This window comes from Hyperolius riggenbachi, chromosome 4 (genome assembly GCF_040937935.1).
Source record: "Hyperolius riggenbachi isolate aHypRig1 chromosome 4, aHypRig1.pri, whole genome shotgun sequence".
Classification (NCBI taxonomy): Eukaryota; Metazoa; Chordata; class Amphibia; order Anura; family Hyperoliidae; genus Hyperolius; species Hyperolius riggenbachi.
In genome coordinates, this window is record NC_090649.1 from 207801052 (window position 1) to 207825329 (window position 24278).

At 41.3% G+C, this 24278-nt stretch overlaps 1 protein-coding gene across 1 annotated transcript in view; it reads right to left on the reverse strand.

Moving 5' to 3' along the window:
• PSMD1 (proteasome 26S subunit, non-ATPase 1) overlaps nt 1-24278 on the reverse strand; it is a 161022-nt gene that overhangs the window by 104586 nt on the left and 32158 nt on the right. Inside the window, exons 6-8 of the mRNA XM_068281284.1 lie at nt 21738-21881; nt 18788-19014; nt 1306-1366 (exon numbers count right to left, since the gene is read on the reverse strand). Of these exons, the coding sequence (XP_068137385.1) occupies nt 1306-1366; nt 18788-19014; nt 21738-21881 (432 nt within the window). The remainder of the gene's footprint in view (nt 1-1305; nt 1367-18787; nt 19015-21737; nt 21882-24278) is intronic.

A 24278-nucleotide genomic window follows, 5' to 3' on the forward strand; every position in this document is an offset into this window, starting at 1 on the left:
AGCGCCCCTTTAAAGATAACCTATTTACAAATTTTAATGATTTGTCACCTTAAATGATCTATACAGATTGTGTGGCACTGAGTGCATAATCATTATATAAACATGCTGTTGGGATCCCATCTGAGCAGCATATACTATTCAACATGAGGGGAGGGGCTAACGTGTGAGCAACTTCACATTGTGGCAACTTATTTAAAAGTTCCTAAAAGTATCAATATGAATCGGGGGACAGTGATCTCACTAGACAGATCACTACCCAGTGATGGGGTTATCAACAGTTCAGGAAAAAAAAGCTCAGTGTTAAAAGGAAGGTTCCAGTTATGTTTAGGCAAGATCAGGGTGAGTACAAACAAAGCTTTGGTTGCTATAACCATTATTTCAGCGATCAGTTTGAAGTCTATATAGGCACTGGCATTCTTCTGCTGGTCCAGAACACATGTTTTAGCCCAATGCTTTGTCTCTGGGCACTGCAGGAAGTTACATAGTTATTTTGGTTGAAAAAAGACATACATCCATCGAGTTCAACCAGTACAAAGTACATCTCCAGCCTGCTCCCTCACATATCCCTGTTAAAAGTCTCCAACTTTCCTATAAGGCAGATCGTGCAGTTTAGTGGGCTCGCATGAATAGTCAAAGAGGCGTTAGCAGACAGACTGTTAACCTCCCTAGCGTTATTGACGGATATAAATGTCAATACAAAACATGCTGTGAACAGTATTGACATGCATACCTGTCACTCTTCTGCACTGTATCCTAGACCCTTGCTTGACACATTTTGGGAAGTTACAGGAAAAAAAAGTTCTGAAAATTAATTGGTTCACTTTTTGCACAAAAATTCTGGGGAAATTCAACGCCAGGGAGGTTAAATAAATCAGGGGCAGAAGGAGAATAGCTGGACCTCCAAACATGAATGACCATGTCCAGCCAAACACTGGAACTTGATCGGACTAAAGAGCTCTGTTACTGGCAGCAGCCGTGCACATTATGCACCTTTATTTTGTCATGCAATTTTACCACAGGTTCCCTTCACTGTAAGTGCTAGACTGTAGTTCTAGCTCTCAGGAAATTCGCAGTTAGTATAGTACAGCTTATGGTTACTATCAGATATGGGGGAGCAAATAACATATTTGGAAAGAGGATGGGGTTAGTTAGTTAGAACAGGCTAGAAGACTACAGTAAAGGTAGGTGGGATGGGAACATTTTACGGGATATGCTGGGGTTATTTTGTTTTTAACATAAAATAATAATTTGCAATACACAGTGTTATGTTTATTAAAAAAAAAAAAAAAAAAAGTTGACACTAACCACATCAGGCGATTTGCTGCCCGTTGTACTGCTTGCCTTGTCCTCCACTTCCATTGGTTCACTGAAAACAGAAGAAAGGGTTATCTAATGTACAGCAAGAAATGTAACAGAAATTAAATGAATACTGTACAGTAAAAACGAATACACCTAAAATACAGAAAATTATGACAACAGTGAATTCAGCATCAACAACTGCAATACTGTATAAACAGTCATACAAAGCAGTTAGTAATTTTTTTTTTTGTATATAAAGAAAACTAAAATACAAGTGTTTTTTCATTGTTTGAGATATAATAAATTAGCATTAAACCCTCTAGTGGACAAAACAATAGAAAATGCAGTTGATTTATAGTTTTATGAAGGCAATTACCTTCTAATTGACATCTTAATTTTCAGTGTTTAAAGCACTAAAATAATGATCTCTGTTTACAACTACAGCTGGCTATCTACCGAGCTATGTCCTGTATTATGTCCTGTTTTTATTTGACTGAAAAGTCATTGGCCCTCATTAGACCAAAAATGATAATGTTCCTACCATAACCAATTTCAGGGAGTAGCCAATTAAATTTACCATTGCTTTGGACAGTGGACAGGACGTGAGCATGAGCTATCGCATAGGAAGTTAACTTCATATGATTGGGAGTTCCTCTGAGACACAGTTTGTGACATGACTATGTACTGTGTAAAGAGCTGGGGAAAATGTCAACGATATAAAAATACAAATGTGAGTGATCATATGGTAAGCAGAAAGAGAGCAATTTCAAATGCCTTCACATGTCACTCAAATAGCCTTAAAAATTAACAAAAGCACATCATACCTTTCAAAGGTCACCATCTAAACTACCCACTTGAACCATAACCTACTTCTCAGTAAGCTAAAGTAAAATGATGTCTCCCTGAAGACTAAAAAGAAGGCGCAGAACAGGCAACCATGCAAAAACTGAAAATGTCTTATTTCTATGGTCAGCCAATGGGATAGATGCTTCTGAGACAAGCAAGCAGCAGGGGCCAGTGAAAAGAAAGGACCTGACAGCAGTGCTAATGTTCAAATTACACTCTGAATGAAGACTTTAACAAACCAAGATTATTTTTATTTGGAATGATCAATACAAAATTTAAAAGGCACCAACCAGAAGTAGTGGGTCGAGTGTTCGCCAACACCTGATCATCATTGGTTGCAGAAAGTTATGAAAGTTATACTTTGCAATGGCAAGAGGAAATTCTCACTGAAAGATCAAAAGATTAAATCCACATACACAACAAGGCATTTCTGTTGCCTGGCAGGGATCGGTACCTTGAGAAACAGTACACAGCTGACACTGTACAGATGCATCACTAGCCTCCAGACTAGTGATGCGTCTGATGGTGTGGAGGATGGTGGAGAGATAACGAGCGTCCTATGAGAGAGCAGTTTATTGCGGGCAGGGAAGTGAGGAGAAAAGTGCAATTGGGCTTCGGGATGCATGCATGCCAGATCTTTAGCAGACTTGTGTTCGTATAAGAAGGCACACCTCAGCTAAGGAATAAATCCATACAAAGTGCAATCTGCCCGACACTGGCAAGCCCTATCAATCCAGAAGATACCAAACAAACCAGCACTGGACGACTTTCACATTGATCTTTAATTCACATGCACAGTGAACAAAATACAGCCAACATCCGTCTCAGAATGTGGATGCAATTATAGCTCTGTGTATTGAAGCTCAGTTCCTAGGAACTTCGCCGCAATGTGACTCCACTCCCACCACCCTGTGATGATTTCATTACACGGCAGCATGATCTTTAATACACAGAGCTAAAATTACATCCACAAACTGAGACTGGTGTTGGCTGAATTTTGTTCACTGTGCATGTGGATTAAAGGCTAAGATTAAGGACCATTACCAGGTCCGAAACATGTCAGCAAAGTGCTCCTTTTACAGTCCGGGACAAGTCCTTCAATAAATGCTACGTGACATTGCAGCGGTCCCTTTTTCCTTTTTTTGCACGTGGATAAAAGACATAGTCTCTTCCAGTACTGGTTCGTTTAGTATTTTCTAGATCTTTAGCAGACAACAGGCAGCCGCTGGTTTCATTCAAGATACTTGGCCGAGGCAGTCTTTATCATCTGCCAGCTCAAACCAGCATGTGTACATAGCTTAAGAGAAAAGGCACAGAAGAAGCATAGTGCAGAATTATTATTAAGGAAGAGAAAAAGCTGGCACTCCTAGTAAGCACATTTATTTATGTACAGTGCCACATACTATTAACAAAAAATTACAGTACACATACCAGTGCAGGTGCTGTAAAGCAGTCCCTGTTGATGGTACAGGAACTGATGGCCTGACAGACGTTTCACGCTTTTTCAGGGTTGGGGGGGGGGGGGCTCCAGTTATATGCACTTGGAATGCATCACTCAAAGAGATACCGCCCGCGCAACCTTAGACCTGGAACAGTTTCCATTCCTTGTTTCAGTGCTGTGGTAACGTATGATTGGTTGTCTGCCAATGCATATTTGCGGGCAGTGTGCTCGCTACTGCATGCAGAAATCATGCACTGGAAGAAAGAAGCTTTTTCCAAGCAAAAGGCATCTTAAAATAACAATTGTCAATAAAAAGCCTTAGGCCAATACAATTCCCAGAAAGGAGAATAAATTGGATTGGAGTTTTATTATCCAATCTAGATTGTATAACAACCCCTGGTATTTACAAATGACTAGGACAAAGTTGTCCAGATAAGGGACAAGCAAACTCCACTACCACCTTTAAGAAAATGCTTGTGTCTGAAGGGCATAGCCCAAAAATGAAAGTTAAAGAGTTTTCCACCAACACTGTGGTGCTCAAGAATTTCCAGAATGTCTGATGAATGGAAATGTGGAAGCATAAGCATCCAACAACTCTACTGATGCCGTGAAGTAATCTTTCCCCATCGGGGTCTTTGCTGATGACCGGGATTCTATCCTAAATGTATATATGAGAAGCAATTGAGATCCCAAAGGTTGATGGTGAATTGGTTCATTCAGCTTTGGAACACAAAGCAGGTTGGACTGAATAACCCACCCACCATGCACCTATGTGATTAAACTTTTGGTGAAAAGTGTCTTCACAAACTTCTTTATTACCATTTTTTACAGGAAAGCCTTGAAGATGTGGAGTCATCTTCCTTGAGAAGTAGGGATTGCCCAAAAAATTTCATATGTAAAATTTTGCTACAGATGCCAAATATATATCTACAGTATGAATATTCTTTATTTCTTCACAGTTGAGGGTTTTGCAGTTGTTGACTTAACATTAGAAGGATCTGTTTTTGTTTTTATTTTATGCAAATTGCTTTTTCTGGTTACCTTCTTTTGAATCTATATTTACGAAAAAGTTCAAATTCTTCTTTGGTTTAAATTTCCTCTCAGAATTTGAAAAGCTTTCTTGTTCTCTACTGCATTTATAAAAACTTCCTGTTACCTAACAACAGGTTACCTTAGAAGAAGAGGGAAGACCGTTCGTATTTTGTTATGTCCTCTTCCCAACTGTTTAACTAGTACGGTCAATGAGATGGTAATAATTCATGCAGCTTGGAAATGGAGCATGCAAGCTTTATGCTAATTCATGCAGCTTGAAAATGGACCAATGAAATATAGCAGCTGCAAGGATGATGCCGTGATTCTTACGTTTCAGTGTTTATCATTATCTGTATTTATTTATGAAACTGCAGCATATTACACAGATTTGTACCGTAAATAATAAAAGGTGCAAATTGCAAACTACCTACATAACAGTTGTAAGCTGTGACATCAGAGTAGAAAATGAAGGGGAGCATAATATGGTAGGTAAAGACACAGGTTACAGCAGCTAATTAATGATGAAGTGATGCAATGGAAAAGAACATGGGTACACAGCTTTGGAGAGGTGGGCCTTGAGGGTTTGTGTGAAAGCGTCAAACGTCCAGACACTTATCTAAAAGCACCATCTAAAAGCTTGGATGTCAGTGTGATAAAATGTGAACAAAATACAGCCAACATCCGTCTCAGAATGCGGATGCAATTATAGCTCTGTGTATTGAAGCTCAGTTCCTAGGAACTTCGCCGCAATGTGACTCCACTCCCACCACCCTGTGATGATTTAATTACACGGCAGCATGATCTTTAATACACAGAGCTAATATTACATCCACAAACTGAGACTGGTGTTGGCTGTATTTTGTTCACTGTGCATGTGGATTAAAGGCTAAGATTAAGGACCATTACCAGGTCCGAAACATGTCAGCAAAGTGCTCCTTTTACAGTCTGGGACAAGTTCTTCAATAAATGCTACGTGACATTGCAGCGGACCCTCTTTCCTTTTTTTCACGTGGATAAAAGACATAGTTTCTTCCAGTGCTGGTTCGTTTGGTATTTTCTAGATCTTTAGCAGACAACAGGCAGCCGCTGGTTTCATTCAAGATACTTGGCCGAGGCAGTCTTTATCATCTGCCAGCTCAAACCAGCATGTGTACATAGCTTAAGAGAAAAGGCACAGAAGAAACAAAGTGCAGAATACTGGACACCTAGAATACACGACAAACAAACAAACACAACAAAAAAACGTTTATATTGCGCTTTTCTCCTGGCGGACTCAAAGCGCCAGAACTGCAGCCACTAGGGGGAGACTTGCCCAAGGTCTCCTACTGAATAGGTGCTGGCTTACTGAACAGGCAGAGCCAAGATTTGAACCCAGGTCTCCTGTGTCAGAGGCAGAGCCCTTAACCATTACACTATCCAGCCATACATAGACACCCAGCCATATTTGCTGAAGACTTCCTAAATGAACTTCTCTCACTAAATATACCTTGACTACTAGTGTGGCAGAGAGAGTGAATACATTCCTCACAAAACCTTCCATCCAAAGGGCATATCAAAGAGCTTTCTACTGAGATTTGTTAGCTGCAGACAAAGAAGCTGGATCCTAATATAGTCAAAGAAATATCTGAAAATGTATGTATTTTCATGTCATCAGACAACTTCTAAGAATATAGCAAAATGCTGCTCCTTTTATATAATATGCAGGTGCCTGAGAGAAAGATAAAAAGGAAAATACAGCATGCTGTACCTTTCATGCCTAATGATCCAAGATGGAGCCACAGAATAATTAAGCAAATGGCTTGATAAGAATAAATAAGTGTTTGCATTAGTGCTGCAGCTCTATTCAGAGTCTATTTAAAATTAAAATTCATGTATTCCCCTGCATAGCACTTACAGAAAAAGATGAACTCATCTCTATATAGCTGCATACATGACAAGAGGATGCCCACAACAATTCCACAAAATTTGGAAACCTTGGACAATATAAATACCTTCCAACAGTCACTAACTGCGTCAACATTTGGCCTTGAATAAAGGCAAAGGCACCTGGGGGTTGAAAACTATGTCACCCTCTGGATTCCTGACATCCTATTGGAAATGGGAGGTGGGGGACCACCGCAATCCACTTTTTTTCTTTTTGTTTTAGGTTTGTCAATTTTGTGTTTGAAATTCCACTTGAGAGCGGTGGGTGAAATTATTATTAAGGTAGAGGAAAAGGTGGCACTCCTAGTAAGCACATTTATTTATGTACAGTGCCACATACTATTAACAAAAAATTACAGTACACATACCAGTGCAGGTGCTGTAAAGCAGTCCCTGTTGATGGTACAGGAACTGATGGCCTGACAGACGTTTCACGCTTTTTCAGGGTTGGGGGGGGGGGCTCCAGTTATATGCACTTGGAATGCATCACTCAAAGAGATACCGCCCGCGCAACCTTAGACCTGGAACAGCTTCCATTCCTTGTTTCAGTGCTGTGGTAACGTATGCTTGGTTGTCTGCCAATGCATATTTGCGGGCAGTGTGCTCGCTACTGCATGCAGAAATCATGCATTGGAAGAAAGAAGCTTTTTCCAAGCAAAAAGCATCTTAAAATGACAATTGTCAATAAAAAGCCTTAGGCCAATACAATTCCCAGAAAGGAGAATACATTGGATTGGAGTTTTATTATCCAATCTAGATTGTACAACAACCCCTGATATTTACAAATGACTAGGACAAAGTTGTCCAGATAAGGGACAAGCAAACTCCACTACCACCTTTAAGAAAATGCTTGTGTCTGAAGGGCATAGCCCAAAAATGAAAGTTAAAGAGTTTTCCACCAACACTGTGGTGCTCAAGAATTTCCAGAATGTCTGATGAATGGAAATGTGGAAGCATAAGCATCCAACAACTCTACTGATGCCGTGAAGTAATCTTTCCCCATCGGGGTCCTTGCTGATGACCACGATTCTATCCTGAATGTATATACAAGAAGCAATTGAGATCCCAAAGGTTGATGGTGAATTGGTTCATTCAGCTTTGGAACACAAAGCAGGTTGGACTGAATAACCCACCCACCATGCACCTATGTGATTAAACTTTTGGTGAAAAAAGTGTCTTCACAAACTTCTCCATTACCATTTTTTACAGGAAAGCCTTGAGGATGTGGAGTCATCTTCCTTGAGAAGTAGGGATTGCCCAAAAAATTTCATATGTAAAATTTGTGAACATTGAACCTGCTACAGATGCCAAATATATATCTACAGTATGAACATTCTTTATTTTTCATCCAACCTTCCAGGACAGTGACATTGAGATGATAAACAAGGACAGTGACATTGAGACTTGGGCTCCGCCCCCCCCCCCCCCCCCCCCCGGGAAACAGGAAACACCCAGCGTGAGCTCTATAAATCTGTTCCCAGGTATCCACACCTCAGTTGTGTGTTTCCTTCCCTGGGAACATGAGCTCTGTAAGGGGAGCTAGCTGGTCAGCAGCCTGGTAGTGCTGAGGCTGGTAATAGTTCCCTGAGGGCGCCTGCTTCACTACCCTGGAGGGTTGGAACATTGTTGCAGCAGAAAGCTCCTTACCTGCTCAAACAGGTTTTCCCCTCTAGCAGCCACCTGAGTGGCTGTGCGTGCTAGAGGGAGGACAGCGTGGTGCAGCCCTGACTGAGGTCCTGGACGCAGCGGTGGGGGAATGTCGGCTCTGCACGGAGGAAGGATGGCTTTGCCCCGAGTCTAGCGGTATTTCCGCCGACGAGTGACGTCACTTCCGCATTTGCGCGGCTGCAAAACAGCGTTGTGTGCGTTCCTTGTGGCACTTAGCATTTGGCCTTTGCCGAGGATGGACGCACGAAAACTTCAGGATCAGGTAAGCCGGCGGAGATCTTGCGGGGATCCGCGTCTGATCACGGTTTGACTGGTCGCCGCACTGGTCTGAGGTTTGATTATGCTGCTCAGATGTATTTAGTCAGCATATTAATAACAGTGGCTAGATCAAGGATATTTGCTGAAGCTGTCTTTTTGTGGTGGCATATTCAATTCAATTCAATTTACTTTATTGTCATTGTGTAACACAACGAAATTACTTTTCATGACAACCCCACGGTGCATATAGGGAACATAGTGATAGTAACAAGGAAGAGAAGAAATTATACACCAGTTAAACATGGATAACTGCACTGATCTTAAGTTTAATTAATAGCTCAGAAAAAGCATGTTTGACTACTTTGTGATTGATTACTTAAATGGAGCAATAGGTCTGTTACCAGTATAAGTATGGTAGTTCAGAAAAGCATTAGTTCACATGTGACTGATTGTTTTTTGTGCAGCTCAATGTGTTTTGCATAAGTAATTGTTGCATAGCTACCTGAATGAATGTTAACTACATGGTGCATTCATTGTGTGGAGTGAGCTGGTTACTGGGTTAGCTGCATATAATGTTGGATGTTTTTCCTGCTAAGTTTGCAGGAATCAGGGATTTATTGGTGCAGTATTACCAAATATATTAAGTTTCAAAAAATAAAAATAAATATTTTTCCCTCTCTCTTTCCTGCAATATATTTTAGCAGCTGGATGCATCTACATTCTGTCTAGATGAGCTACACTTGAGTTGGTATGCATCCTAAATTATCTGTCTGATTGCTGTACTTAAGCTTATTTTACAGATAATATGATATTCCTTTTTCATGTTAAACAGCTCAGTATATATACAGAGTATATATGAATAAACATCACATCTGTTCAGGAAAAGATTTATGTGATTAATTACAGGCTTTAATGAATTATAGTAATTAATCTCATGGTATTATTCTCTTCATATGTTTTTCAGGAGACTTCGGACTTATCCGATAGCTCTAACAGGTCCAGGAGTTGCCTTGTCTGTAAGGTTGTTTTGCCAACTAGCTGGACCAAATCATCTTGCCAAGGATGTATTATAAAGTTAATTAATGAAGAGAATACTGCCTCCTGCAAAGAGTTTATGACTACCATGAGGCATGAAATGGTAGAGACATTTAGAGCATTCAGGGAAAATCTGCCTACAGGGTCAACTCCTGTGGTACCTCCTGTGGCAGTTATTCCCAAGGAGAATCCTAAGCCAAGAAAAGCTCTTGTAAAGACTACAAGACGTTTAATTTCTTCAGATGAAGAAGAAGAGGAAATACAGGATGTTCTTCCTGGAGGACAGGTTAACAGGGATTTATCACAGGATGATACGTCAGATCAAAGTGATGCGGATGAGAAACTTATGCATTCAAGATTCAGATTTCCGGTGGAAGAGACTGATGAATTAGTGCAGGCTATTCACACTACCTTGAATATTACTCAGACCACTCCCGCTCCTGTGTCCATACATGATAAGTTATATTCTGGTATGGATCCCACACCACATTTAAATTTTCCTGTACATCTCTCAACAAAAAACCTAATTAATACGCAATGGAAATACCCAGAGAAAAAACGTTTTATTTCCAGAGGGTTTAGAAAGAGATTCCCCTTTTCAGAAGAAGATGCAAAACTATGGGAAGGTTGTCCCAAGTTAGACGCAGTGTTCAGTCTAATGAATAGGGAGAATTAACTTGCTTTTGAGGATTTGGGTTTCCTTAAAGACCCAGCAGACAAGAAAATTGATTTGTCACTTAAAAAAGCTTGTACAGCAGCAGTAACTAACTTTAAGCCTGCTGCAGCCACCACCTGTGTCTCTAGGACCACTTTATTATGGATAGAGAGGGTGGAAGAATTAGTCAAAACTGATGCTCCTAAAAAGGACATTTTAGAAGCTCTGAGTGTCGTTAAGAAATCTAATAATTATGTTACTGATGCTTCAACAGAGTCACTAAGAGTTACAGCAAAGACAACAGCACTAGTTAATAATGCCCGCAGAAATCTGTGGCTCAAGACATGGGACGGTAGCCAATCATCCAAGTCTAAGGCATGTAATCTACCCTTTACGGGGGATCTGTTATTTGGCCCTCAGCTCCAAGAAGTCTTGGAGAAGACGGCAAGCAGGAAATTATCCTTTCCGAAGAAAAAGAAATTCAAGCCGAATAGGCCCTTTTTTCGCCGTAATAACCAGGCGAGAGATAAAGGGGTCCAAAAAAGAAGGACTTGGCCAATTAATAAGGAAGGGCCTAGGAGGACTCCGCGCCATAAGCCAGCGGAGCCCCAAAGCAAGCACCAGTGACGCCAGGCTGAAGGTAGGGGGCAGGTTATCTCGCTTTTATCCAGAGTGGAGAAAGATAAACTCGAATCAATTCATTTTAGACCTAATAAAAGACGGGTACAAGATAAGATTCATAAAAAAGCCCCCGGTGAGTTTTGTAAAGACTTTAATGCCGAAAGACAGAGAAGCCAGGATGGCATTACAGGAATTACTGAGAGACATGATGGACAGAAATGTCATAAAAGAGGTACCACCTCAGGAAAGAAACCGAGGGTTCTATTCTCGAATTTTTCTGATCAAAAAGCCAACAGGAAAATTCAGAATGATTCTGAACTTAAAACCACTGAACCCCTTTATTGTCTACGAAAAGTTCAGAATGGAAACTGTGTATACGATGAGAAACTTACTGAGTGCAGACGTGTTTATGGTGAACATAGATCTGACAGACGCTTATTGGCACATCCCAATCAGAAGGGAGTCTCAAAAGTACCTAAGAGTCAGTGTACAAGGAGACGGTGGAGTGCTGTATTATCAATTCTCGTGCCTTCCTTTCGGAATATCTTCAGCACCAAGAGTGTTTACGAAAGTAATGGCAGAGGTGGTAGGAAATCTTCATCTCCAGAACATTATAATAATCCCTTATCTGGACAATCTATTAGTTCTAGCAGACAATGCAGTACTTCTTCAAAGAGATCTGAAGAGGGTGTTAGGTCAGTTAGAAACCCTGGGTTGGTTAGTAAATTACCAAAAGTCACATCTGGATCCATCCCAGGTGATCAAATTTTTGGGGTTCATAATAAATTCACCCCTTCAAAGACTGTTCTTGCCAGAGGACAAGGTCACAAAAGTACAGTCGACAATAGTCAGCCTTCTAGAGGCAGACGCCATCTCAGTACGGCAGTGCATGAGTATAGTGGGTCTACTAACCTCAACAGCACCAGCAGTAGATTGGGCATTGGCTCACGTAAGAGTTCTCCAGAACTGGCTACTGGAAAACTGGAACAGAAATCAGGATGATTTAGAAAGAGTGTTATCAATACCAACCTGGGTAAAGGAATCACTGTCTTGGTGGATAGATATAAAAAAATCTTCAGTTAGGAAGACTATGGAGGTCTCCCCCAACAAAGATTATAACAACAGACGCAAGTTTGATGGGTTGGGGAGCCCACGTGGATGGACTATACCTGCAAGGGTCATGGACAGACCCAGTAAGGAAAGAGTCATCCAACTTCAGAGAAATTAAGGCAGTTCAGATGGCCCTATTACAAGCATCAGAGTGTCTAAAGGGGCATCATCTTCAGGTTCGTTCAGACAACATAACAGTAGAAGCCTATCTGAACAAACAAGGAGGGACAAGGTCCAGAAAACTCCTAGAAATGTCACTGAAGATCTTAGATTGAGCAGAGCTGAATCTGCTATCGTTAACAGCAGTCCATCTGAAAGGGACATTAAATTGAATGGCCGACCTTCTAAGCAGACAAAGACTGTAAAATTCCGAGCTGATGCTCAACCCAGAAGTATTCAGAATAATAATGGCCAGATGGGGGTGGCCCGAAATAGACCTTTTTGCCAATCAGACGAACTCTCAGTGCAGAAGGTTTTTCTCTCTGGATCCAAAGGGAGCATGTGCAATAGATGCGTTGGCCCAAGATTGGATCTTCAGCAAAGCATATGCCTTTCCACCAATCCCCTTGATTCCTCTTGTATTACAGAAGTTGAAACTGTCCAGAATGACTGATATTAATAGCACCAGATTGGCCAAAACGATCATGGTACCCGTTGTTACTAAAAATGCTGAAACAAGATCCTTTACTCCTCCCTCAGGAGGAATTACTTTTAGATCAAGAGGAACACAGATGGGTACATGTTCCAAATCTGCATCTAAAAGCGTGGTTTCTGAAAGGGATGTTCTGAAGTCCAAGGGCTTGTCAGACAGAGTGATCAAGACTATTCTGAATAGCAGAAAGAAAGTAACCAGATCGATCTATTCTAAGTATTGGAAGACTTTTTTAGACTGGAAAAAGAGAAATAAAGTTAAAGACAATAAATTACCGACAATTCTTGAGTTCCTGCAAGATGGAATTGAGAGGGGTTTGGCCTTAAGTACAATTAAGGTACAAGTAGCAGCAATTTCTGTTTTCGTTGATAAGAAATTAGCCTTAGATCCCCTGGTGATCAGATTTATGAAATCAGTAGAAAGATCAAGGCCAATAGTTAAGAAATCATGTCCTAGGTGGGACCTATCTTTAGTTCTCAATGTACTTATGGAAGAGCCATTCGAACCTCTAGAAGAAATTTCGTTAAAGCGGATCCGAGATGAAAAACTAAATATAGCAAGCGACTTGTCTATTAATCTTATCTAAAGTTTAGATAGTTTACACAGCAAATCTATCTTCAAACAGCTTCAACAGTATATTAATATTTTTTCCTGTGATACAATGGGAGCAGACATGTTTTCTGCTTGTCACTATTACACAAATCACACACACACGCAAGCTTATCTGTATCTAGGCATGCTAATCTGCATATTCTGTGAAAACTCCACTCTTATATCCTCCATTACACAGGCAACTGATCTGTATCTGCACTGCAGCTCTCAGATTGTGAAAACTCTGCCTCTGAAATCTATAGCTAGTAACACCTTTTTCACCTGCCCAGACTGAAATCCCACAATCCCTTGCAAGCGCCAAGGCACTCTGGAGAAGCTGTGGGTGTGGCTTGTTTAGTTTAAAGGAAATTAGGGTATTAAAACAAAACAAGTATTTGGCTTAAGGAATGCCCTATAAACTATATGTAAGGAACACAATTATGCAAGGAGTAAAAGTTCATCTCGGATCCACTTTAAGGAATCTTACAATTAAAACCATATTCTTAGTAGCTATTACCTCTGCAAAAAGAGTAAGCGAATTAGAGGCACTAAGCAGTGATGAACAATTCTGTTCTATATTTGAAGACCGAGTGATATTGAAGACGGTAACTGATTTTTTACCAAAAGTATCATCGGTGTCTAATAGGGGGCAAGAGATAATATTGCCTACCTTCTGCAATAAAGCAGTTCATCCAAAAGAGAAGCAGTGGCACAAGCTGGATGTAAGGAGGTGCTTACTAATATACTTAAAAAGAGTGAAGCAACTCAGGAAAACAGACAGGTTATTTGTCAATTTCACTGGAAATAAAGTGGGAGAAAAAATGACAAAAGCTTCGATAGCAAGATGGCTCAAGGTTTGTATTGAGGAAGCTTACAAATTGAGGTAGTTGGAGTCACCTAAAGAGATCACAGCACACTCTACTAGAGCTATGGCAACCTCCTGGGCCTATAGAGCTGGGGCTTCGGCATCGGAGATCTGCCGGGCAGCAACATGGAGGAGTGTCAAAACGTTCATCAGACATTACCGTCTAGATCTGATGACAGCAGGAGAACAGTTCTTCGGGAGGAAAGTTCTACAGGCTGTGGTCCCGCCCTAAGGTGGGTGATTCCTTGTTTATCATCTCAATGTTACTGTCCTGGAGGGTTGGATGAAAAAACCAGGATTACGACCTGGTAATTCTATTTCTGACAACCCTCCAGGACAGTCCCTAGTTCCCACCCGTTAAGCATGTCAATGTCACTGTCCTGGAGGGTTGTCAAAAATAGAATTACCAGGTCGTAATCCTGGTTTTCTTCACAGTTGAGGGTTTTGCAGCAGTTGACTTAACATTAGAAGGATCGGTTTTTGTTTTTATTTTATGCAAATTGCTTTTTTTCTGGTTACCTTCTTTTGAACCTATATTTACGAAAAAGTTCAAATTCTTCTTTGGTTTAAATTTCCTCTCAGAATTTGAAAAGCTTTCTTGTTCTCTACTGCATTTATAAAAACTTCCTGTTACCTAACAACAGGTTACCTTAGAAGAAGAGGGAAGACCGTTCGTATTTTGTTATGTCCTCTTCCCAACTGTTTAACTAGTACGGTCAATGAGATGGTAATAATTCATGCAGCTTGGAAATGGAGCATGCAAGCTTTATGCTAATTCATGCAGCTTGAAAATGGACCAATGAAATATAGCAGCTGCAAGGATGATGCCGTGATTCTTACGTTTCAGTGTTTATCATTATCTTTATTTATTTATGAAACTGCAGCATATTACACAGATTTGTACCGTAAATAATAAAAGGTGCAAATTGCAAACTACCTACATAACAGTTGTAAGCTGTGACATCAGAGTAGAAAATGAAGGGGAGCATAATATGGTAGGTAAAAACACAGGTTACAGCAGCTAATTAATGATGAAGTGATGCAATGGAAAAGAACATGGGTACACAGCTTTGGAGAGGTGGGCCTTGAGGGTTTGTGTGAAAGCGTCAAACGTCCAGACACTTATCTAAAAGCACCATCTAAAAGCTTAGATGTCAGTGTGATAAAATGTTTCCTTTGTGTGAAAAAAATGTTACTTTTGCAGCTAAAAATCATGTCTTGAATTCTGATTACATGAACAGAAGCAACAAAGTGGAGGTCACTTTCATTTTCCATGGGTGTGGCTGCTCCCAGTGTCTATATTAAACGATTGCTCAGGCTGGAAGGGAACCTTCATGTCTGAATCTATGTTTAAAGTCTGCAGCCTGTAACAGGAACATAAAGCAATGTAGGAAGTGGCCATTGTCTGAATACCAGATTAGTTATGACTTGTAGCATGTGGACAACATGCGCAAGTGTCTATATTACAACATGAGTGGTTGCTGCAAGTTTTTTTCTCCCATGCAGAAATCACAATAAATGTGAAGAAGCCCACTGATTTACATGGGCTATCAGATCTAATGCAGATTCCCAGGCAGGGAAAACAAACATGATCCTTGCAAGTATGGACCTGCCTTGGCATCAGCTAAACAAGGAATTTCCACACAGATATAAATAAGCTCTACAAATTGTGTGTGTGTCCACAAATCTAATGCTGGGGATACACGGTACGTTTCTGTACCATGTATCGACCAGCTGATCCGGCCAGCTGATAATATTCAGCTGGCCCGATCAAGCCGCTCGACCCCCGTCCGCTTGATTCCCGCCTGCGGACAATGGCAGGGAATCGAGCACTGACAAGGAAGCGCCGGCGGGGGCGAGCGGTAATCGATACGCACACGCGCGGACGAGCAGGGACGCAGTTGGGGTCGATCCGGCGGCTAATCGAGCCGCCGGTCGACCCGTGTATCCCCAGCATAAGAAAAACCACTGGAGGACTGAACTGGGGGTTTAAAAATATAGACACGTCTAACAGAATAAGAGAGGCAGTAACAGAGCATTAAGGAAGTTCCAGAGAAGTCTTGGGACCTTCCATGATAAGAGACTATGGCAGCCGTTATCCGATTCACTTTATTTACTACTTGATAGTTTCACTCTTTATCAGTAACATGCCCTTAATGCCACCAGCAAGCATGAAAATACTCAGTATAATTTTGACAGCACTTTTCACTTACTTTTTGAATTGCAGAGTGCTGAAAAATACCATTAAATAATTTTGGACTATGTGCTTGCTTGCTGGTCTCAAAGGCATTTTATTGACAAGGTGTAAAACATCACCTAGGAGAAATATTGAATTGCATATGGGTCCTATGAGTGTAGAATCATATGAAGTAAGAAGGTGGTGATTAGGGGCAAGCTCACTTGTCCTCCCCACTGCAAAGAGCAGAACATCCAGCTTGGCCGGGAGTAGAGTAGTGTGCCTGCAGCTCTTACTCTCATACTGCCACTCAGACAATCCCCAGTGATTGTTTTGGTCAACAGTAACAGTCTGTGGGTAGCTTTAGTTTTCTGTTCACTTTTTATTATTCACTGACTAACAATTCCCTTTAGTTCCGGACTTAAACAGTTCGGATGAAAAAAGATATTCGTCCGTCAAGTAAATATATATAAATATAGTAAATTCTTCTGCCAGGATTCCTTCCATTTGTGTTCACATCTCATTAAAGCAGACTTATTACTTTCTTTGGCAATCCTAGCTCCCATAAATTATATCGCTTTTTTCCACAGATAAAAAAATAGTTTAAAAGATTTGTTTAGTTAAATAATATAAACCAAGCTGTGTATGAACTAAGCACCATATTTTTACTTAAGAGAATGGACAAAAATGGTTGACTCAACTGTAATAGCACTTTTACACTTACTGCGACTGCGTTACATTGCGTCATGGTACTCTTGTTACCGCAGCTCGTGTTAATGGCCATTACAGTCAACGGAATGTGACACACTGCCTGCAATGCAACAAAGGTACTCTGGCTAATGCAGAAACTGCAGTGCATCACCATGCAACTTCCACAGTAATCTCATACGTACAAAGGAAGTGTGCCGATTTTGTTTTTTTCTTGGGTAAAGCTAGAACACGAGATGCACCAATGCGGTGCAAATGTTCCAAATCACACCACATCAAGTGTAGAAAGTACAGCCAGGCTAAATCTCAGGTACAAATTGAGATATTTACCTAAACAGAGGGAAGCCTCAGGATCCTATTGAGGCTTCCCTCCCTGCTCTGATGTTCTCCGTTGCGGAGTATGGATTCCGAAAGATTAGGGATTGTCGTTAATCATATCAGGGCCACGCAGCTTCTCTTTTTACAGTAAGGCTGCGTGAGCCCGCACATGCACGCACAGTAAGCCGGAGCCATGGGCTCTGTGCTACTGTGTATGTGCGGCCATACTGCAAGAAGAAGAGCAGTGCGGCCCCGATGTGGAGAGGGGCCGCACTCAGCGATGGGGGACATCAGACCACCGAGGGAAGCCTCAATAGGATCCTGAGGCTTTCCTCTCTTCAGGGGAGTATCTTATTTTGATTCCAAGCTTCGGCTTGGGATCGCTACAAAGATCCTTGTCCAGTAAGGATTTACTGCATCATCGCTGCTTCCACCTGCAAGCCGATTATCTCTGGTGGTCTGGCCATCACCACTTTCCTCTGGTTGGTCTAACCACTAGTGTGGTCCCCCCTTTATTGCTTGTCCCACATCCGCTGCTCCAGTTCTGTGAGGTGGAAAACATGCTACAATGGGCTCTATTCACAAAACTTCTCATAAATGACTTATCACCTGATTGATAAAAAAAATAAACCTTTCAGTACATTTAAAAGCAAAATGATCACTCTGTAAGTGGTTCCTGATTAACTTCATTTCAATATTACTTTCTTACTTTATTATTATATTATATTTTTGCTCCTTGGGAGCTTAAAACAGTAACATTGATAAAGTGAAAACAGAGGAAAACAGGTGTCAAAGCTTTGTGAATTATGCTACAATAAGAGGATACAGCCATCCTAAAGGACTTGGAATTCAGATGTAATGCTGGGAATGCACGGTCGAGTGTTTCGCCGCTCGATTCTGCACTGGACAATGGAAAAAAGATAAGAAAAACGAGCGAAAGATAAGAGAATCTCCTGCAGAATCGAGCAGGGAATTGATCGAGCGGGAGAAATCGAGTGGCAAAATCGAGCCGTGTATGCCCAGCATAAGGCAGGTACACAGCAGAGCAAAAGCAGAGGCCAGCAATTGAATGGAGGAGTGGTAACTATGTGCCCAATCTACAGCATGATCTCCACAGGACACAACTCTGCATTAAAGAGAAACACTAGTGAAATCTGGGTGTGGGGGAACGTGATCTGCTGTGCACTGTGCCCTTAAAAACAATGATGGACAACACCATTGGCTAGTGGTGTTTAGAAACGGACACATCTCCGCTGCATTTCTGATGTGACTATAAACAAAGATTTGATAGAAAGCCATCTTTTCTAAAAAAAATAAAAAAAATAAAAAATAAAAAAAATAAATCTTTGTTTATAGTCTACTGCTGCATGTATTGTACATCACATGGTTATCTTAGGCTTACACCTATTAGCAGTAATTTTTATGTTGTAAACCATGTGTCCTGAACTGTAGGCATAGCCACTGTCCACAGCAAAGTACTGTAAACTTAAGTTAAAAAGAATTACACAATCTGCAATGTTACCGTACATTGGAAGAAAGTGTGCCTTAAAATATGATTGAAAAACAAAACTGGTTATTGGTGTAATCACCTGTCTTTTGTAGCAGTAGAAACTGTGCCAGTGTTTGTTGAGCCAGGAACTGACGGAATAGGGGATCCCACTGTGCGAAGATTCTGTATGACTGCAGACAGGAACTGCTGGCTAGCACTCTCATACAAGTCAAAGCATATCTGATAAGCCATGAGCAGGTTTTCCTCTTTTACCAGCTTCTCCAAGATATCACTAACCGCCTGAGGGTCGTCTAAGAAGATGAGGCACTGTCAAGATAAAAATGAAATTAACCTATTAACGGCAATCTGACTTATTAAAACGTCCTGTTTTACCCTGTAAAGGCGACAGGACATTTTAATAAGTCGCTTGCTCCCGCCTCCAATCCGCACGTATGCGCGCCACTCCCGCCGCAGTTTACAGTCGGATCACCGCGTTCCGTGATTAGGGAAGAGGACCGAGCGGTCATCTACCCAATGGCAATGCCTGGAATAAATAGACGTGGCCGCGAACAATGGCCGCGTGCATTCATAAAACAGGAAGCCGTCACAATGTAACCAAGTGTAAAAAAAAAAAAAAGCGAACCCTTCCTATTAAATGGGAATGTGTTTCCTAGAGCCATCTTGTGGCCAAAAAGTAAAATTACACATACAGGCACATACACTATATTAATAATATAAATAACTTATACTTCTAAAGCCCCCCCCCCCCCCCCCCCCAAATAAAAAAACAAAACTTGATAAATATATTGTTTTATTAGGGAATATTACTATAACTTTACTACATAGGGGCTTGTAATTATGGACAGGGCGAAACAGAAAAATAGCACCTATATTTCCACATAATATATTGTCGCCATACATTGTGATAGGGCCATAATTTAAACGGTTTAATAATCGGGACAACTGGGCAAACAAAATGTGTCGGTTTTAACCACAGGAGAACGTTTAATTTTAAAACTATAATGGCCGAAAACTGAGAAATATAATGAATTTTTTCCATTATTTCCTAATTTTTCCCGTTAAACAGCATTTAGAATAAAAAAATTCTTAGCAACATGTACTACCCACAGAAAGCCTAATTGGTGGCGAAAAAAACGAGGTATAGATCATTTTGTTGTGATAAGTAGTAAAAGTTATTAGGGAATAAAAGGGAGAAGCACTGACAGGTGAAATTTGCTCTGGTCCGTTAGAGTAAAAACCACTTGGGGGTGAACTGGTTAAATTATAGACCATGAAGCAAGACTGCAGGATATTTTCCTGACATCGAAGTATCCTGAAATCTCCAAACCGGAAATATGTGACACATTATTAAATTGTTAACTACTTTATTGTTGTCCTCGGTTAATGAACGAGATAGGGACTGCAAGTACGTTCTTAACCTGAATCTGTTCTTAAGTTGGAACATTGTGCCATCTCTGTCCCCTGTACCTCCTCTGTGCCTCCAGTGTCCCCCTCTGTGTCACCTCTGCCCTTTGTACCTGTTTATACAAGTTAAAAAGCCATTTCTTATTTAATTTTTTTAAAATCGATTTTCTAAAAAATTTGAAAAACAATTGGGGAGCTTGTTCCCATGGCAACAGAGAATCCATGCCGATCATATCGATGGGTCGTTCGTAAGTCAAGCGTTCGTAAGTCAGGGACTACCTGTATACAGATATTCCTATACCAAATTATAACAAAAAATTGAAATCAAAGGGTACTTTAACCGACGCGACATGATGAGATAATTGTGTACCGTCTCAAGCCTGCATAGACCTGGGTTCAGTTTCTCTTTAACTCACTGTAAGGCAAGAGTTACCCTTGTCTTCTGGACATTTTTTTTCTGCACACTATGTGTGTTTGCATGCAAAAAAGTGTGCATTTTCACAGCAGCTGTAATTGATGGAGAAAACTGAAAAAATGTGCAGAATTATGCTGCAGTACGTCAGGTTTTTTTCTGCACATGAAAAACGCATTCAAGTGTGAACTAGCCCATTGATTAATACGCGTTATCAGTTTAAATCAGTTTGTTGGTTTGTCGTCTGCACTAAATGTGTAGGGAAAGGAAAAGTTCAAAAGTTTAGGATGGGAGCTGCTGAGACAATAAAAACATGAAACTTGTGTTTTATGAATTCTCGTGTGATAACATGGGGGCAGCCATGTATTCATCATTAGAATGATAATATACATATGAGGGGATGCAAATTAAACCCAGGACAGCATGCGCATGCCGCCTTTTGGTTTTACTTCTTGAGCCTGGTGGGTGTATTTTACACTTCATGGGTTGTATATGCAGGCAGCACTGGTAGGCTGCCAATTTTATATATGACAGTTCCTTTATATGGATGTAACGTGAAAACTATTGTTGATAGAAAAAACCCTTGTGATTTATATGTTATAAAAGACAGAGGGTTTCAAGGGCGTCCTATGTAGCAGTAGGACTACATTTTTTCACCCCATCATTTTTCGATTCAGGTTTGCTTGAATGACTTACTCATCCATAAAAAGAAGAACTCCATGAAGCTCTTTGGACTGAGTATTTAGGAATTCAATCTGTAATTTGTGATGCCTGGCCACTATGTGCAGCAGAGGGGTGGGTAAAGAGAGGCCTGGCCACTATGTTCAGCAGAGAGATGGGTAAAGAGGACTGGCCACTATGTGCAGCAGAGGGGTGGCTAAAGAGAGGACTGTCCATCTGATAGGATTTTGATTTGTAGTTCTTACCTGAACACTGACAAGCCACTAACTGAACTAATGCTTAAAAGGTGAAACACTATGTATAAGGTTATATACTATATATAAGGTTCATATAACTGCTACCCCATCAACCTGACTGAATAACCCTCCTCACTGCTGAGCTCAACATCATATTAAAAAAACAAAAAAAAAAAAAAAACGAACGTCAGCAAATAACAATGAATTTGCAAATATGGCAGATGTTATATGAAGTGTGAATGTTTGTTGAATTTGATACTTGGCTTTCTATGCAGCATATGTATGAATGAGTTTACCTGGCACACATTGATAAAGTCTGGTTTCTCCAAGTTCATGTACATTTGCACCAAGACTCTAAGAACTTTATTCCTAAACTGTTTGTTCTGCATTAACGACATGCAGACCTTCAAGCTGTATGCCAGCATTCCTGGGACATCATTCTAGAAGGAAAGAAGATGAACAATGTACATAATGCAGATATTTTAGTAACACAGCATAATGTTTATTTCAAACCAAAAAAACAAATCAAAATTAATCATGAAGGGTTACTACCAGGGCTGTAGAGTCGGAGTTGGAGTCGAGGAGTCGGAGCAATTTTGGGCACTTGGAGTCGTTGATGGGAGTCAGAGTCGGATGATTTTTGTACAAAATCCACAGCACTGTTAACCACTTGCCGACCGCACACTCATACCGTGCGGCGCCAAAGTGGTAGCTGGAGGACCAGCGACGCAGATCTGCGTCGCCAGGTGCCTCCCTAATTGATCAGGAAAGGCCACTCGCGCGAGCAGCCGTTTCTGGTTAGATCACGGAGCGGGTCTCTGTGAATAGCCTGCTGATCGCGGCTCGCAGACTAAATGTAAACGCAGGAGACGTATGTCTCCTTTGTTTACATTGAACGGCGCTGCTGCGCAGCAGCGCCGTAAGGCAGATCGGCGATCCCCGGCCAATCAGCGGCCAGGGATCGCCGCCATGTGACAGAGGACATCCTGTCACAGGCTGCACAGGACGGATAGCGTCCTGTGCAGCCCCGATCACCAGGGGGGACAGGTAGGAGAGGGAGGGGGGAATGTCGCCGCAGAGGGGGGCTTTGAGGTCCCCCCCCCCCCGCAACATGCCTGCCCACCGGAGCGATCAGACCCCCCCCCTGCACATCATTCCCATAGGGGGGAAAAAAGGGGGGCGATCTGATCGCTCAGCATGCCACCTGATCTGTGCTGGGGGCTGCAGAGCCCACCCAGCACAGATCATAAAAAACAGCGCTGGTCCTTAAGGGGGGGTAAAGGCTAGGTCCTCAAGTGGTTAAGTATTAGACTAAGGAGTCGGAGAGTCGGAGCCATTTTGGGTACCCGGAGTCGTGGTTTCATAAACTGAGGAGTCGGAGTCGGAAGATTTTTGTACTGACTCCACAGCCCTGGTTACTACTAGAAAGTAATTGTCACATTATTATTATAGATGGAATCAACTCAATTTCTAGTCACTTATGAGACTACAGTAAACTGAAGTATGAGAATTAAATAATAAAAAAAACCTCACTGCACAGCAATGCTTGCCTGCAGCTGTGCACCTCTCTATATAGACTTAAAGCCAATCAACAGCCAATAATTAACAACCTACTGGCAAAGCTGGTGCTACGAGCACAGCCACAGTCTTTCTGTAGTGTAGTGGTGAGTGGCTCTGCTATCCTCCCCAGTGCTTTGCACTCCTCTGGGAACTGGAATCGCCAGGCTTGACTTAGCGGGTCCTAGCTAACAAAAACTAACTTTCCATGGCACACAGTGAAACACACACGGCTTGATGTTAGTACAGGCTGTTCTCTATTTCCAAAGAGGCTCCAAATTTCAGAATGTAAATCAGGGAGAGGAAAGATTTTGCAATGGGTAAACACTGTCTAAATAATCTATAAATGAATATTACAAAACATTTGCAATTTCATTTATTATGTTATTTTCACTACAGTTCCTTTAAAGCGGTATCATCACCATAAAAATCAAATTTCAACAGCAACTGATCCGAGTGTATTAAGGGATTAAGATGCTAAGCATGCATTCAAAACTTTTTCTGCTGTTATGATTTGGAGTTATCACATACTTAAGGAACACTGGCCCTTTAGTAGTCGTGCCAAAGAATTGCATGCTGGGGGTTCTTTTTATCTATAAACTATTCCTCCTCTTCCTTTTATTTCCCTGCCAGCTTCTTATCTGAAACCTAATCCCCTACTCACTTGTGTTTACAAGCAAGGCTGAGGCGACTCAGCGATTGGAGGAGACAAGAAAAAAGTAAAGGGCAGAAATGACATCACCAGTTAGCCTTAACTGTGGGCAAAAGACATGGCCCCCACCAGGAACAGAATTCTCGTAATTTACTATATAGCATTCACTGAAATCAAAACGTGGACAGTATAATACATGTGTTATGTAAGTAGATCAAGTATTTATCTACTTATATGTGTTTTTTTCCCTGGCATAGTATGGCTGATCCTACTGCTTTAAGCCCTTTACTGCCTGGCTAATTTCCTCTTAGCAGATCAAGATCTTACATCTTGGTCACAACAAACTTCCTGGATACTCCAATTTACCCCTCCTTATATATAGGTTTCTACTGTGTCAATGCTAGGCAATATCACTAGATGATCTATTGTTCTTCATACTTTATAGGACAGGTCCGGGGTAAAAATACAAAATCTATTGGTAGCCTATCTGTCCCTCGCCACAACTTTGGTTACAACAGCCAGTGTCCCGTGGTCCCCTCCGTTGCAGATGCTGACCTCGCCAGGTCGACATTTTTCTGCACATGCGATTCCGCGCCGCTCGCAATCACATGGCCTGGAGCGTTCTGCG